The 13,769-nt window shown below is 46.1% G+C and overlaps 2 protein-coding genes across 5 annotated transcripts in view; one reads left to right on the forward strand and one right to left on the reverse strand.

The window, feature by feature from the left end:
• Positions 1–3,595, forward strand: part of FAF2 (Fas associated factor family member 2) — a 32,463-nt gene extending 28,868 nt beyond the window's left edge. For both annotated transcript variants that reach the window (XM_081901077.1, XM_081901078.1), the window contains 2 exons: positions 1,902–2,045; positions 2,809–3,595. In XM_081901077.1, the coding sequence (XP_081757203.1) occupies positions 1,902–2,045; positions 2,809–2,991 (327 nt within the window). In that variant the 3' untranslated portion in view covers positions 2,992–3,595. The remainder of the gene's footprint in view (positions 1–1,901; positions 2,046–2,808) is intronic.
• Positions 3,596–6,880: 3,285 nt separating this feature from the next.
• The window catches only part of RNF44 (ring finger protein 44), a 40,065-nt gene continuing 33,176 nt past the window's right edge, over positions 6,881–13,769 (reverse strand). For 2 of the 3 annotated variants that reach the window (XM_081901070.1, XM_081901071.1), the window contains exon 11: positions 6,881–11,720. In XM_081901070.1, the coding sequence (XP_081757196.1) occupies positions 11,658–11,720 (63 nt within the window). In that variant the 3' untranslated portion in view covers positions 6,881–11,657. The remainder of the gene's footprint in view (positions 11,721–13,769) is intronic. The other variant, XR_014165768.1, reaches the window with a different exon arrangement.

The following is a 13,769-nucleotide window of genomic DNA, read 5'->3' on the forward strand; positions in this document are numbered from 1 at the left end:
GGAAAAAAAGGCGGACATTCAGCCCTTGTATATCAACGGGGAACGGGTGGAGAGGGTGGCGGAATTCAGGTTTTTGGGAGTGACTATCGATCAGGGCATGACTTGGAGCGCAAATACCACTGCTCTGGTGAAGAAGGCCCAGCAGAGAATTTATTTCCTCAGACTTTTAAAGAAGAACAATCTGAGTGAGAGACTGCTGGTGTCCTTCTACCGAGGCTCCATAGAGAGCATTCTCACATACTGTATTTGTGCTTGGTTCTCCAGTTGTACAGCTAGGGAGAGGAAGGTGCTCCAGAAGGTCATAACCACAGCCCAAAGGATTATTGGTCATCCTCTCCCATCTTTGGAAGAACTGTACGGTTCCCGTTGTCTTAGGAAAGCAAACAACATCCTGCAGGATTCATCTCACCCGGGATACAGTCTGTTTGCACTACTGCCTTCTGGCAGGAGATATAGAAACATCAAGTCAAGGACAAATAGACTGAAAAATAGTTTCTATCCAAGAGCTGTGGCCTTTTTGAATGCTGTAACTCGATAGTGTGACCTGGGAGTTTGATGGGTGTGGGTGTGGGTGTGGCTGGAATGTGGTTTGTTTGGTTGTTGTTGTTGTTTTGCTTTTGTTGTTTTTAAGGGATGGCATCCAATTTCATTGCACTTGTGCAATGTTGCACTTGTGTAATGACAATAAAGAATCTATCTATCTATCTATCTATCTATCTATCTATCTATCTATCTATATTACAGTATGAGCCAGGATTCAGATCCTGTAAATTAATCCATTAAAATTCTGATCAGTGAACAGTAGTTTATTTTAGAGAATTCAGATCAAGTCACACATAATGTTTCTCTCTCCCCCTGCCCCATTAATACAGTTTATTTATACAGTGGTACCTTGAGTTACAAATGCTGCAGGTTACAAACTCCGCTAACCTGGAAGAGTTACCTTGAGTTGAGAACTTCGCTCCAGGATGAGAACGGAAATCGTGTGCCAGCGGCACAGCGGCAGCAAGAGGCCCCATTAGCGAAAGCACGCCTCTAGTTAAGAACAGTTTCAGGTTAAGAACTGACCTTCGGAACGAATTAAGTTTGTAACTAGAAGTACCACTGTATTTATTTAAAAGTAGCAGAGTTACTTGCAGAATAAAGCAACAATGTTTAGTTGCCAGATCCATTTACTAGTTTCCATTCTCTTGATGGTTATAATTCACATCACTTTTTTGTGTGCCTGCATTAGAGTATGAGATTTCAAGTAAGTCTTCCTCTTCTAGAAGTTTCCCATTAACACATATTATTCTATTTGAAAGATAGATTATTTTAGAATATGTGCAGAAAAAAATGTTTTAATAGGAATAAACTTTGTGTAGAATTATCAGTTGAAGCTCATTACAGGCACCATTGGGTGGGAGGATGCCCTAAATTCGTATTTTCAGAATAGACTTTCCATCATCCCAGGATGCAGTTCTTCACAGTTCCCTTCCTTTGGACCAAGGCACCAGAAACAAGTGTACATACTACACATTCTCTGGAAGACTGATAAAGCTTTGGGTATAGCCTAGTTAGTGCCAACAGAGAGCATCACTTAGCAAGAGTTCCAGTGAGTGATTTCTTGAGTGAACGTTTTGACTCCAAATGAATGCAGTAACTGGCTGGGTTATTCCTACTGATGAACACTCCACACCTTCATGCAAATCTTATAAAGGCTCTTGCCAGAATTCTGCATATTGGAATATGACTTGGCAATCTAAATTTGAGGCCCATTTGAGATGAGGCGACAGTAACTATTGATATGCTTAGTTCCATTGACTGTTGCTGTGCTGATCTAGTGGCTACAGCTTTATTTGTATTTTGTCACACTGTTGGAGCTGCTGCCATTTCTTCACATTTCCATTTTATCCCTGAAGACTCTGCAGGAGGAGAAGGAACGGAAATCTGAATGCCTTCCACCAGAGCCGCATCCTGATGACCCAGAAAGTGTCAAGATCGTCTTCAAAATGCCCAATGACTCCAGGGTGGAGAGGCGATTCCATTTTACACAGTCTTTAGCAGTAAGGATGGGGCAAAATTTTGTGGCTGAGAATTATTTGAGAAGCAGAAATTGAGCTCTGAATCTGCTTTAGCAGCTGGCGATTCATACAGATAAAGGGGAGACCCAGTATGCAGAACTGAAGGAATGGTGGAGCTGGGCAATGCAGTAATATCCTTACCATTTTTGCAAAGCCTCTTATCTTAACCTAACCAATGATCTACCCTTAAAGAAATACACCCTGGGCTACTCACTTTGCTTTATAACTTATTAGGGACTCTAACCTGGATCTTCCACATGGAGACTAGGCTGTCTCTCTGTTGCATCATGCAGGCCCTTAGGAAGGAGTGGGTTGAACCCCGAGTGTCCCTTCCATGAATATAAGGACTCCTTCAATTCACGCAAGACACTGAGATCCAATGGAGGCTCCTGCTGGAGGAAAGAGGGTGGAGATAGTTCGAGTTCCCCATTCCCCCTGTAGGCTCCAGCACCTTCTCCCACACTGTTCCATCTCCTCCAAATTTCCTTCAGCACGAGTGTTCCATGAAAAGTTCTGCTCTTAGTAACAGTGGATATATGAGGAAACTTATTGCTCAAGTAACATTTTATATAAATTAGGTATGTTGCGATTGCATGGGGGCCTTCATCTAAGATGAAAAAATGGCCATCTTGCTGGGTATTCTTTCCCTAAACACAGAAGAGTGCTGCAGTGTGAGGATCTGCTTTCTGCTCTCCGTTGTAAGGCAATTGGTCATTTGGTGAATAACTGTCTACTACCTCCTTAGGTGATCCATGACTTCCTATTCTCTTTGAAAGAGAGCCCGGAGAAGTTCCAGATTGAGGCCAACTTCCCTCGCCGTGTCCTGCCCTGCCTTCCGACAGAGGAGTGGCCCAACCCACCCACGCTGCAAGAAGCTGGACTCAGCCACACGGAAGTTCTCTTTGTGCAGGACCTCACGGACGATTGACATTTCCCCAAAATACAGAGATGGAAAGAGAAATTCCTACTATAATACAATATTTTTTTTAAAAGACTGCTGCGTACACATGAGGGATCAGAGACTCTGTGGCCTCGGCCAGCCACGCCGTATGTCTGCACTGGCGGGAGAAACTGCACACTCACGCACACGCAACCCCTTTTACATCCAGAGGGCCGATGGGAGGGGCCATGGTTTGCCCTCCCGAGAGAGGGGGAGAAACGGCAGCTCTCGGTAAATATTGCTTTTATTGGAAATAATATACCCCAACATTCTGACATTAGAACACCCGACGTTTTGCTGCTTGTGACAGCTAAAGGACACCATACCTGTGGGCCAGGTTGTCTTCTGCCCAGGTAGGGGAGGGATGGGCAGAGGGTCTTTTCTTTCCTTCCAGCTTCTCACTCTGTATAAATCTCTTAAATATTTCTTTTGCTTTGTAATGACCAAAGGAGAACGGGGGTAACAGTGGGTTTTGGTTTATTTTTTTGTTTTATAAGGAGCTGGTTGACATTCTTAACCACAGGGGTTCTTCTCCAGGGTTGTTAGCCTGCGTAGTGTAATAAACTCTGCCTCTAGTGTGCCTGTGCTAACACCTCTGACTGTCAAGTGTCTTACTGGCCCAGATGATGGCCTGACCTAACCTGTGCGCACACAGCTTTAGTAGCGAAATTCCCTTGGGTCATGTTGCAGCAGCAATCGGACCTCGATACTGCCTTCTGCACAGCATCTTAGGCTTGCCTTGGCTCACTCTGGAGGAGTGTTTGTGACTGTGCCAGTGAGGGATATGTCTCTTGCAGTAGCCACATGAGGTAACTGCAGCAGTGACGGGAAGGCAGACACAAAAGTTGAGCTAACTTAAAGGACTGCAGACATTTTTGTTGAGCCAAGGTTGTTATTTTGTCAGTGTTAATGGGGATGGTATCTGCCTGCCTTGAGGACACTGCAAGTGTTAAACGATGAGCTGTGTGCTGCAGCTAGAGCCCACAGAGCTCTGAAAGGCAGCCTGCAGATTTTACAGATGCAGGCCTCTTAATAACTGCAGCTGTTGCCTGTATTAAGGCAGATTCAGTCCTGTTGCCCTTTAGTGCAATGGGATGATCATGAGGTCAGGAAAGCTGCCTTCTGAAGTCTTTCCAGCTAACAAGGAGTCTCTCAGTTGTGTAATTTTCTTAGGCGTATGGAAGTTGAGAGCACAGACTTGCTCATGGAACTCGCTGGGCTCTTTTCTGTTTCCTTGTGATGGAGGAGCCTCCACTTGCTACTGTATATACTGCAGAAAATATTGCCTCCTGCGAATGAGCATCATTTCGAATCCGAGCTGGACTCATGAAATACAGTATTACTCTTATTTGCCAGACTTAGCTTCCCTTCTCTTTTTTGGATTGATTGGATGAGAAGCAGAATAATACTAATTTTTCTGTCCTCCTTACTATATGAATCAAGAAAACTAAGTAAGGATTATAAAAGGGAGATGAAAAGAACAGTCTTTCGGTGGGAATACAGGTTCAAGGTGAACCTTGTGTGTGCTCTGTTCTTACACATATTTTTTCATAGGTACTAATTCATCTGATGGTATTCCCTGCCTAAAGAATTCTCGCTACTCCCAAAAATTCAGATAATTTCTCAGCTATTGGCTTTATGCCTTAAAGTGGTTAGCATGTGAAATTCTTGGATAGAACAGACTGAAGCATAGCCCTGGCCCTCTTCTCTAGAGCATCTGAATGCCTTTTGGGCCTTTATCATAGAGAGAAAGCACAGCAGTGAGTGTAGATTGATGCCATTTCTGTAGAAAGCAAAAACGTGAGAATACTTTCACACCCCATAATGTGTGAAACATGTGCATAACTCACCCCAACCCCTACTTTATTTGTGAATCTTGCAGTCGCTCAATTCATTTTAAACATGCTGCATTGCATAACTTAATACTAATCAGTAAAATTAGAGCATGAGCAAATATGATTTGGGGGAAAAGGCAAATCATCTGCCAGATGCTCTAGTGGGCACTAGTGTTAAAAGATGTGATTTGCACTGAAAATTTACAGCTTTTACACTAGTATTGCTTTTTTCCAAACTGAAATGAGTTAATAGTGCTGGAGTGAACGCAGGATGTAAAGGTTAGGTAGGTTCATTTTGGTTTGACCACTTGCTATTTTCTAACAGAAAGCTTCTAGCCCATACACACTCCAAGCAAAGAAAGAAAATCAAGTCACAATTCAATAAAGACTCTTGCGATACAAGAGTTTTTTGAATGTGCGGATATGGGTGATCCAACAAACATCATATCACGTAAGCAAGTGTGACACAACATAGGTGGGGCAGGAGATGCAAATCCTACTGAGCTGGCAGTGGCCAACCAAGAAAGATCTTGGGAGTTAGAGTGAATGGCTTAATCAAAAATTGATCCAGTGGGGAGCAAATGCAAGAACTGCCACTGATGACCAATGGCCCATCTAGCCTTCTATCCTGCTCTTACAGTGGCCAATCAGATGCCTGTGGAGAAACCCATGTGCAGGACAAGAGCACACTCCCATCCTGCAGTTTCCAGCCAAAAGCATTAATGCCTCTGTCCATGGAGGCAGAACATCACCATTGTTGCAAGCAGCCATTGATAGCTTAATCCATAATTTGTCTAAACCTTTCTTTAAAGCCATCCCAAGTTGCTGGCCATTCCTGCCTCCTGTCGGAGTAAGTTCCACAGTTTTAATTATGTGCAGTATAAGGAAACCCTTCTTTTATCCATCCTGAATCTTCCAATATTCAGCTTCATTGAATGTCCACAAGTTCTAGTGTTATGACCAATGGAGAAAAAACAATTTCTCTAGCCACCACTTCCAGTTATTTGGAGTTTGAGTGAAACATGGAGAGTCCTTAATGTAGCATCTTTAGCTTTAAAAACAAACTGAATAGTAGCTCACCTTGTTGCACTCTGTTTCCCACAATGGCTAAGCAGACGTCTCCAGAAAGTCTACAAGGAGTCTCATGCTTTGAATCTGGAGGTCTCCAAAAGTAGTAATCACTACTTAACCACTGGTAGACCTCTCTGTGAATTTGTCCAAACATCAGTCATGCTTTTTAAAACAAAAAAAACACACAAGTGCTAACCATGATATTTAACAAACCACTGACACACTGAAAGCAAATCTGCAAACTACCATGGGCATTGGAAAACACTTACTTTGTTTGCCGAGAGCAAGTTGCTCCAGGTATCACTGGTGGCAGAGTAGAAAGTATAATTTTAAAATGCTAACATTCCACTTCTTAGCTTGTGCTTGGTTCCTTGTGTCACGGAGCTGCAGCAGATAGGAACCACAACCCACACATCATAGATGCTGCATTAGTTGAAAGCAAGGGGTGACACTACCACATCCATCACCGAGAAGCTGGTGGGAATGCTAAACATGCTGCAACTTAAAAAGGTTGTGTCATTGTTCCATAACCAAAGTTAAGATGGATGCTGAAGTTAATGTTTCAGGGGCACAGTAACTTCTCTGAAGCTGGCGAGGGAAAATTCATGTGCCTTCACAGCACATTCACTTTTTTATATTTTACTGTGGCACTGATAAGAGCATAAAGCAAATTAACGCATATTTTCTTTACAGCATTTTATCCTTGTGACTACTTTTTGATAAGAATGTGAGCTGGGGTCTAGGCCATGGCTCTTTTGGATGTGAGAAACCGCATTTCAAACCATTGCTCCATTTTACGAAGTATCCCATCCTAACTCAGTTCAAAAGTTGTGTGTGGGAGAGGTGAGGATGCCATTCGTAGCTCCTTGGAGGAGGGTCAGGATACCTCTAATACTACTTTTAGAAGACAGACAACCACCACCTTCCTGAGAGCACTGCCTCCACCAAGAGAAGAGACTGGCCTGCCCTCGTTGGTATACATCATACATTTATTAGTGAATATCCCTCTCAAAATCAGCCACAACATTAAAAAAAATAATGATTGCACTACTTGGTCAAGCAGAACTAGCAACTTTCATTTTAAAAAAAGTACAAATCTGTTAAAAATTTCAATCAGTATAATACACATATATATAATACAACATACTAGTTATGTTAAATGCTACAAACCAATATGATTCCAATGGAATGGAAAAAAAACAAACACTTTTTTAGAGATTTAAGAACCTTTTTTTTCTTCTCTATATATTAGCCTTTTTTTCAAATACATACATGGGAAAAATGAGGTAACTGTAAAATGTGCAAGTAACAGAGCAAAAAAAAAATTATATATATATATTTATAATATATATATAATATATATATATATAAACTTTCTAACACAGAACAAATGCCCTGGTGCCCTACAGGGAGGCTCCTCTCCTTGTAGGGTGAAGCTGAGCTATCCCTCTGGAGGGCACGGGACTGGTAAAAAAAGAACAGTAAACAGTCCACTATCCCACCACAGGAAATCATTGGTAAACAGTGGCATCTACAGCGCAATCAGCAATCACAAACATCCTAAATAAATGTTTTAGTAATTTTTTTGTTGTTTTTTTGTTTTAAAATGATAATTTTTAGCTGCTCATTGGAATAAATTCTGCAGCACACGAGCTTGTGAGCTTTCGAGTCGCCACCAGAAGAACCGTAAGGCTTTTCTACCCTCCCCAACCCCAAGTCATCTTTCTGGGGGGCGTGGGGGGAAAAAACCCCGAGATAGCAGGGGGAGGAGAGGAGAAGAGAGCGTTTTTAAAACAGATGGGCACCGGCACTATTCTGATTGGCTATAAATATAGAAACACCTGTGGTTTTTATATACAGTAAAGACCTTTGGTTATTTGTGTCACGTGAAATAAGTTGTTATTGTTTTTCCTTCTTTAAAAAAGCTGTGAAACGAGGAGAAAGGCTGGGGCCGGGGCGGAGAGCGGACGAGGTGGGTCTGACACAAGGCACTGGCTTGACATGTGAGGGAGAGGGGAGAACTGAGTGGTCACAGAAGGACAGGTACTCAAAAGGGGCTGCTGGTGTCTGTGCAGTTTATATGGCAAGTGGCCCATTCCTTTGTGTGCGCGCACGCAGGCGCATGGGCAGAGACCTGGCTTAGATGTCCGACTGTGGCTGTTCTAACCCTCTGGAAAAGTGGGCTGAGAAGGAAGAGATTTAAATTATTTGACCTGATCCAAATGACTTTGCCGTTTTAACCTGCATTATCAGCCAAAGTGCAAACAAGGGGCTGAGCCAGGTGGGGACTTAAAAAAACATTCAATTCATCACAAATTCGGGTGATTAAAAAGAAAGCTCCGGCCTGCCCAGAGCTCAACAGGTTCCTAACTGACTGATCTAGTTGCTCCTGCCAAAACAAGAGATTGCTACCCAGCTGTAGTTAAGCAGAAAATGCACCTTGCTACATCCTGTCTGTGTGGCTCGGCATCTTTCTGCAGGACTTTGAAGATCATCCCTGGACTGGTAACGGAATAAAAGGTCCACGAGACAAAACAAAAGCAAGTTCTCAGGTCCCCAACCACCTAGCTCCCCAGAGGACTTCCTGAATTGAAGTGGCTCAAGAACTCCGCATCTGGGGTGGGGGTGGGGGTGGGGGGAGAGATTAGCTGTAAGCACCAATGGCAAAAGGCCTAGGGGCCCCAGCTACACCTAAAAAAACTTTCCCCTGCTTCAGAGGTAAGTATTGCTGAGAGCCAGTGGGCTCAGGAAAACAACAACAACGCAGACAGCTAGACTGCTCCTGCCCACTGTTTTAAGAGAGGCTACTTCCCCTTTCCAGCCACCATCTGAGCTCGGAGCACCCCACAGAAAAGAGCCAGGTTGGAAGAATCTAGCTTTCCTTCACAAACGCTGCTCCAAGGCTGGCCCAGACCAATCTGAGTAATGGGCCCATGGTTTGTTCTACCCGCTCCGCTCATGAGTGCTCCTCCGGCATTTGTGTGGCTGGGAGAATGGGATTGGGGGGGGGTTAGTTTTGTGGGAGGAGGCTCCAGTTTATGGATAAAGGCCCAGGGATACTGGGTGAGCAGGAAAAGCATGGCCCGCTCTCATCTGCTGCCATCCATTCCAAAAGGGGGTTGGGTACAAGCCAGACCTCAGCTGGCAATTAAAGGCAGCAGAAATCAATGCACCCAGCTGGGGAGAAGATGGAGAATATGCAGGGGGGGAAGAGAGCTCCACCTTGTGGGTGGTGGGGGAAGTTGAATTCTGACAGAGCCACACTGCCAGACACATCCCACTAGCTGATACAGGGACAAGGTTCATGTGCCGGGAAAAGATGCAGAGAGGAAAGGGGGCGATGGCAGAGCAAGGAGCATGTCAGCGGGTGCAACTTCACCCACCTCTGCAGCACCGTGAAAGAGAAGATGCACCTAACAAAACCCTCTCCTTTCTGAGGCCGCTACTAACCACTCCCCCCGCCGCCTGCCAACACTGACCCTTGCAAGCCTACCTCGAGGTTCAGTCCTGTATGTGCCCCCCCTCCCACAGCTGCCTCCTCCTGGCCCAACCAGGTTTCAAACCCATCTCTAATCTGGAGGGGGTGGGGTAGGGGGGAAGGGGAGGGAGAAAATGCCCTGAAAAGCGTTGACGGTCCTTGTGAGGCGTTGCGGACATGTGCAGTACAGTGCATGGCAGTAATCAGCTGAGCACAAAGAACTCCCTCTGTAACCCCCCCACCCCATCACCCCCACAGCTGGCTAGAGAGTTAGCCAATACCAAGTTCCAAGCTGGTCATAACATGCATGCATAATTTGTGAACATTTACATTAGGTTTCATCGTCCTCTCCGAGTCCTTCTTGCCAGTCTTCCGAACACAAACCAACTACATGGCGAGGGCTTCTCTCTCTCTCGGCTCCATGGTATAATCATGCAAAACAACTTTTATTTTTTTTAATATAATATTTTTTTAAACGATCACAGGTTTCTGTAACAGGGTGGCAGGTCGGTTGCTTTCTTGCTTCAAACCAGCAGGTGCTTTTTTTTTTTAGGTAGGATTAGTGTGTGTGTGTGCACGCACGCACGCAACACACGCACGCACGTGCACAGAGAGACAGGAAGGCACACAACTCGCATGTATGCTCGTCATGGCGAAACAGCCCACCCCACCCCACCCCACGGTGCCTGACCCCAGAGCACAAGCATCAGGCCATGCAGGGGGGAAAACAACACTCCGTTGGGGGTGGCAGTAGGAGGGCCAAACTTCACTTGGGGCCCCCGGAAGGGGGAGAAGGGGGAAGGAGGAGGAGAAATGGTCGAGCGAGTGGAAAAGGGAATGGAAACGTCTGCCTGGTCCTACGCAGAAAGGAAAGAAAGCTGATGCAGCAGTGCATCTTGGAGGGAGGAGCGGTTTTCGCCAGATGGGCTTTTCTCCATGATAGCTAGTGCAAGGGTAGACAACAACAAGATTAATAAATAATTCCCCATCTGCTCGCTGCCCAGGATCCTACTGCAGAGAGCTTCGCAGCGGCCCCGGCAGCTTTCAGGGGCTTAGCCTGGGGTCAGCACAGAAAAGCGGGCAGGATTTACAGTGGGACTAAAGGCTTCTGCTTCAGTCGGCTGAGCATCTCCCTCTTCCCTGAAGAAGGAAAACAGGGAGAGAGGGAGGCAAAGAAACACACGTGCCCTCCCCTGAGATATGGGGGAAACAGTGGCACGAACCTGATTTTTATTTTTATTTTTTGGAAGGGGGGGTGGATTTCATGGAGATGGGTGCTGAGAAAGAAAGGGGACCCCAAGGAAAACAACTGAGGTGCAGAAGGGAAGAGAAGTAATTGTCAGCTCTAGCTAGAGAACATGATTCTGAAGACAGGCCTCGCAAAGAGAGCCTCCACCTTACAAATGTATGAAGCAGAGCCAGCTGCTTCACCACGAGGAATCTCACTCACTCAACTCACGCTTTCCTCCACGTCTTTTGAGGGGGAAATGGGTCTCCACACGCCCCTCTGCAATGAGAAGGGGAGCTGAGTGGGATGGGATATTGCTGGGCCTTGCGCAGGCCTGTTTTGCTCCACCACCACCGCCCTGCTACGGAGCCCTGAATGCTGCCCAGCATCTCCGGCATGTAGGAAGGGCAAGATGGGGTGTGTGTGTGTAAGGAAAAGCCAGAAGAGGCAGCCCTGGGCCATGATTTGTGTGTGGGCAACCCCAAATGGTTCTGAGGAAGGCTTTGGGCCCCCCCTCATCAGTGCTGCAACCAACCACTTCCACTGCCTGCCACACAACAACACTGTGCTTTGGGGGGCAAGTGGTTGGGGGGTGGGATTGAAGCAGGCACTTCCTCCCCCATCTTTGAGCTGCTCTGCTTCTGAAGGCCCCGATCTGGTGGCGCCAGAAGTGGGGGTGGGAGGGGGACTAAAAATACCTGGGTCAGACAGCCACAACAAAACCCAAACAAGGAAAGGAGAACCAAAACGAAAGGAATGCAAGAACACCTGGAGAGTAAAATGGCGCAAGGATGGAGTCTCTTTGGAGTGCGGAGCACATGGGGAGGCCTCCCCCTAGCGAAGCGTGACACCGCGGAGCTGGCTCTGCCACCAGGCCCAGTCCATGCCACGGAGGGGTAAGGGTGGGGGGTGTCATACATTGCTTATATTCTCACCACATCCCAGGAGAGTCCCCAGAGGCTTAAGCGTACAGGCTGGGCCAAGCCCCTGGGCCAAGGTCCGTATCCTGGAGTGAATTTGTGCAGCAGTGCGTTGACGAGCCTCACTCAGCCTCCCGGTGCACTTCTGAGGCATCTGCCCGGCAGATTGGGCATGTGCGGTTTGCCTGCAATGACCAAGGGCAGAATCAGGAAAGAGGGACGTGGCTTTAAGGTCAACCACACCCACTAGGAAACGCTTCCGCTTAAGAATCATCAGCAGCAGCCTGTATCCATTTATCTGAGACCTGTTGCTCGTTGTAGGTTTGGCACTCTCTCCTAAACTACAGAATGAACATCTAATGAATGAAGGAATGGACGTCTCAAGGTATCAACCAGCACTGGACAAGGACAAGAAACTGGGCTCTATCTCGGACACAGGTGGGGAACCTTTTTGGGCCCCAAGGACCACATGCCTTCATGAGTATCCTTCCAAGGGCCACATGCCAGCCGTGGACCGAGCCAAAGGCAAAAGTGGCCAGAGCAACAGATGCAATTCTCACCTTTGTACAGCAGGCTACATTCTGGCCTTCCAAAACTCAGGTGTTCCTACACAGATCTCTCCATCCAGGGTGACAAGAGGCATTATCCTAATGCAAGGATGCATTCCAACCAGGCAAAAAGCACCTGGTTGGAAAAAAAGCTGGCGAGAGGCATGACTTGGGGAGAGGGCGTGGTCAAAGAGGGAATCATGAGGGCTGGTTGGCTGAATTTGGTCCCACAAATCTGAGGTTCTCCACCCCTGCTCTAGGGGAACAAGGTAGTTAAGAGCGAACCTCCTCTTCCAGAAGCCCTCCCGTCCAATCCTTTCCTTCTGACATAATTTCCTTTGGATCAGAAGCTAGGTAAAAAGCAGGAGGCTGACAGCAGGAATAAACAGGAAGGTTGCAAAACAGAGACAAGATATGGAGTGCTCCTAGGATTTGCACTGAGACCAATGTTACTTAATTTGTTCATGAATAATCTGGACTCAGCTGAGAAATAAAATGGCCAAGCTTGTAGTTGACAACAGATTATTTAAGATGGTGGAAACCCACAAACTCCCAATAAAATTATGAATGAGATTCAATATAAGTCAAGTCAAGTAATGGCAGTGGTATGGCCACAGTTGGAATACTATGCACCATTTTGGTCACTTTCTCAAAAAGGGTCTCATAAGGCTGCAAAAGGTGAGAAGTTAACAAGTGAAATTTACAGAATTGCGCAGCCACAAGATGTGGCTGTGGCCCAGGTGACTTCAAAAGGGCACAGGACAAAATTAATGGAAAATAAGTATATCAATGGCTAATTGCGTGTGATGGTTCAACAGAATCTCTAGGCATGCCTCTGAATACTAAGGGAAAGGAAAAAAAGGCACTTTCTTTTGCACCCCATTTGAGGGCTTTCTAGGGGTATCTGGCAGACCACTGCTGGAAGCAGAATGCTAAATTCAAAGGACCCACTGTCTGATCCACTAGACCTTTTCTTAAATTTAAGGCACTGCATACCTGAAGGAGCGTCTTCACCCCCATCATTCAGCCTGGACACCAAGGTCCAGCTCTGAGGGCCTTCTGGCAGTTCCCTCACTATGAGAAGTGAAGTTACAGAGAACCAGGCAGAGGGACTTCTCGGAAGTGGCACCCACCCTCTGGAACATCCTCCCGTCAGAAGTCAAGGAGATAACTATACAACTTTCAGAAGACTTCTGAAGGCAGCCCTGTATCAGGAGGTTTTAAGTGTTTGATGCTTTATTATGTGTTTATATGAGTTTGGGAGCCGCTCAGAGTGGCTGGGGCAACCCAGCCAGATGCGTGGGGTGATTATTATTATTATTATTATTATTAAGGATTTTCCCCACTCCTGTATTTAAATTAGGATTCTGAGTCGCCTTACAGGTGCACAAAAATCATTGAACAGTCATTGCATTTGCACATAATAAAAGCCAGAGTCTCTACTTAAAGGATTTGCCTGCAATTTACCCACAATGTTGAATGGAGATTAGAAGCAGTGGTTGAATCCCAGATTTCACTCCTGCTGACAGAAGGGGGCGGAGGTGACTTTTTCCAAGTCACTCTTCCCTCTGCATGCCCTCCGGAAAAACTGCTCCAGAGGGGTGCAAAACTTCCCCAGAACTGCAGGGGAGACTTCCATGGCCAGGAAGAGCCCTGCCGCTCCTGCAAAGTCCCTAGATCCATCCC

This window comes from Podarcis melisellensis (assembly GCF_964234715.1).
Source record: "Podarcis melisellensis genome assembly, chromosome: 2".
Classification (NCBI taxonomy): Eukaryota; Metazoa; Chordata; class Lepidosauria; order Squamata; family Lacertidae; genus Podarcis; species Podarcis melisellensis.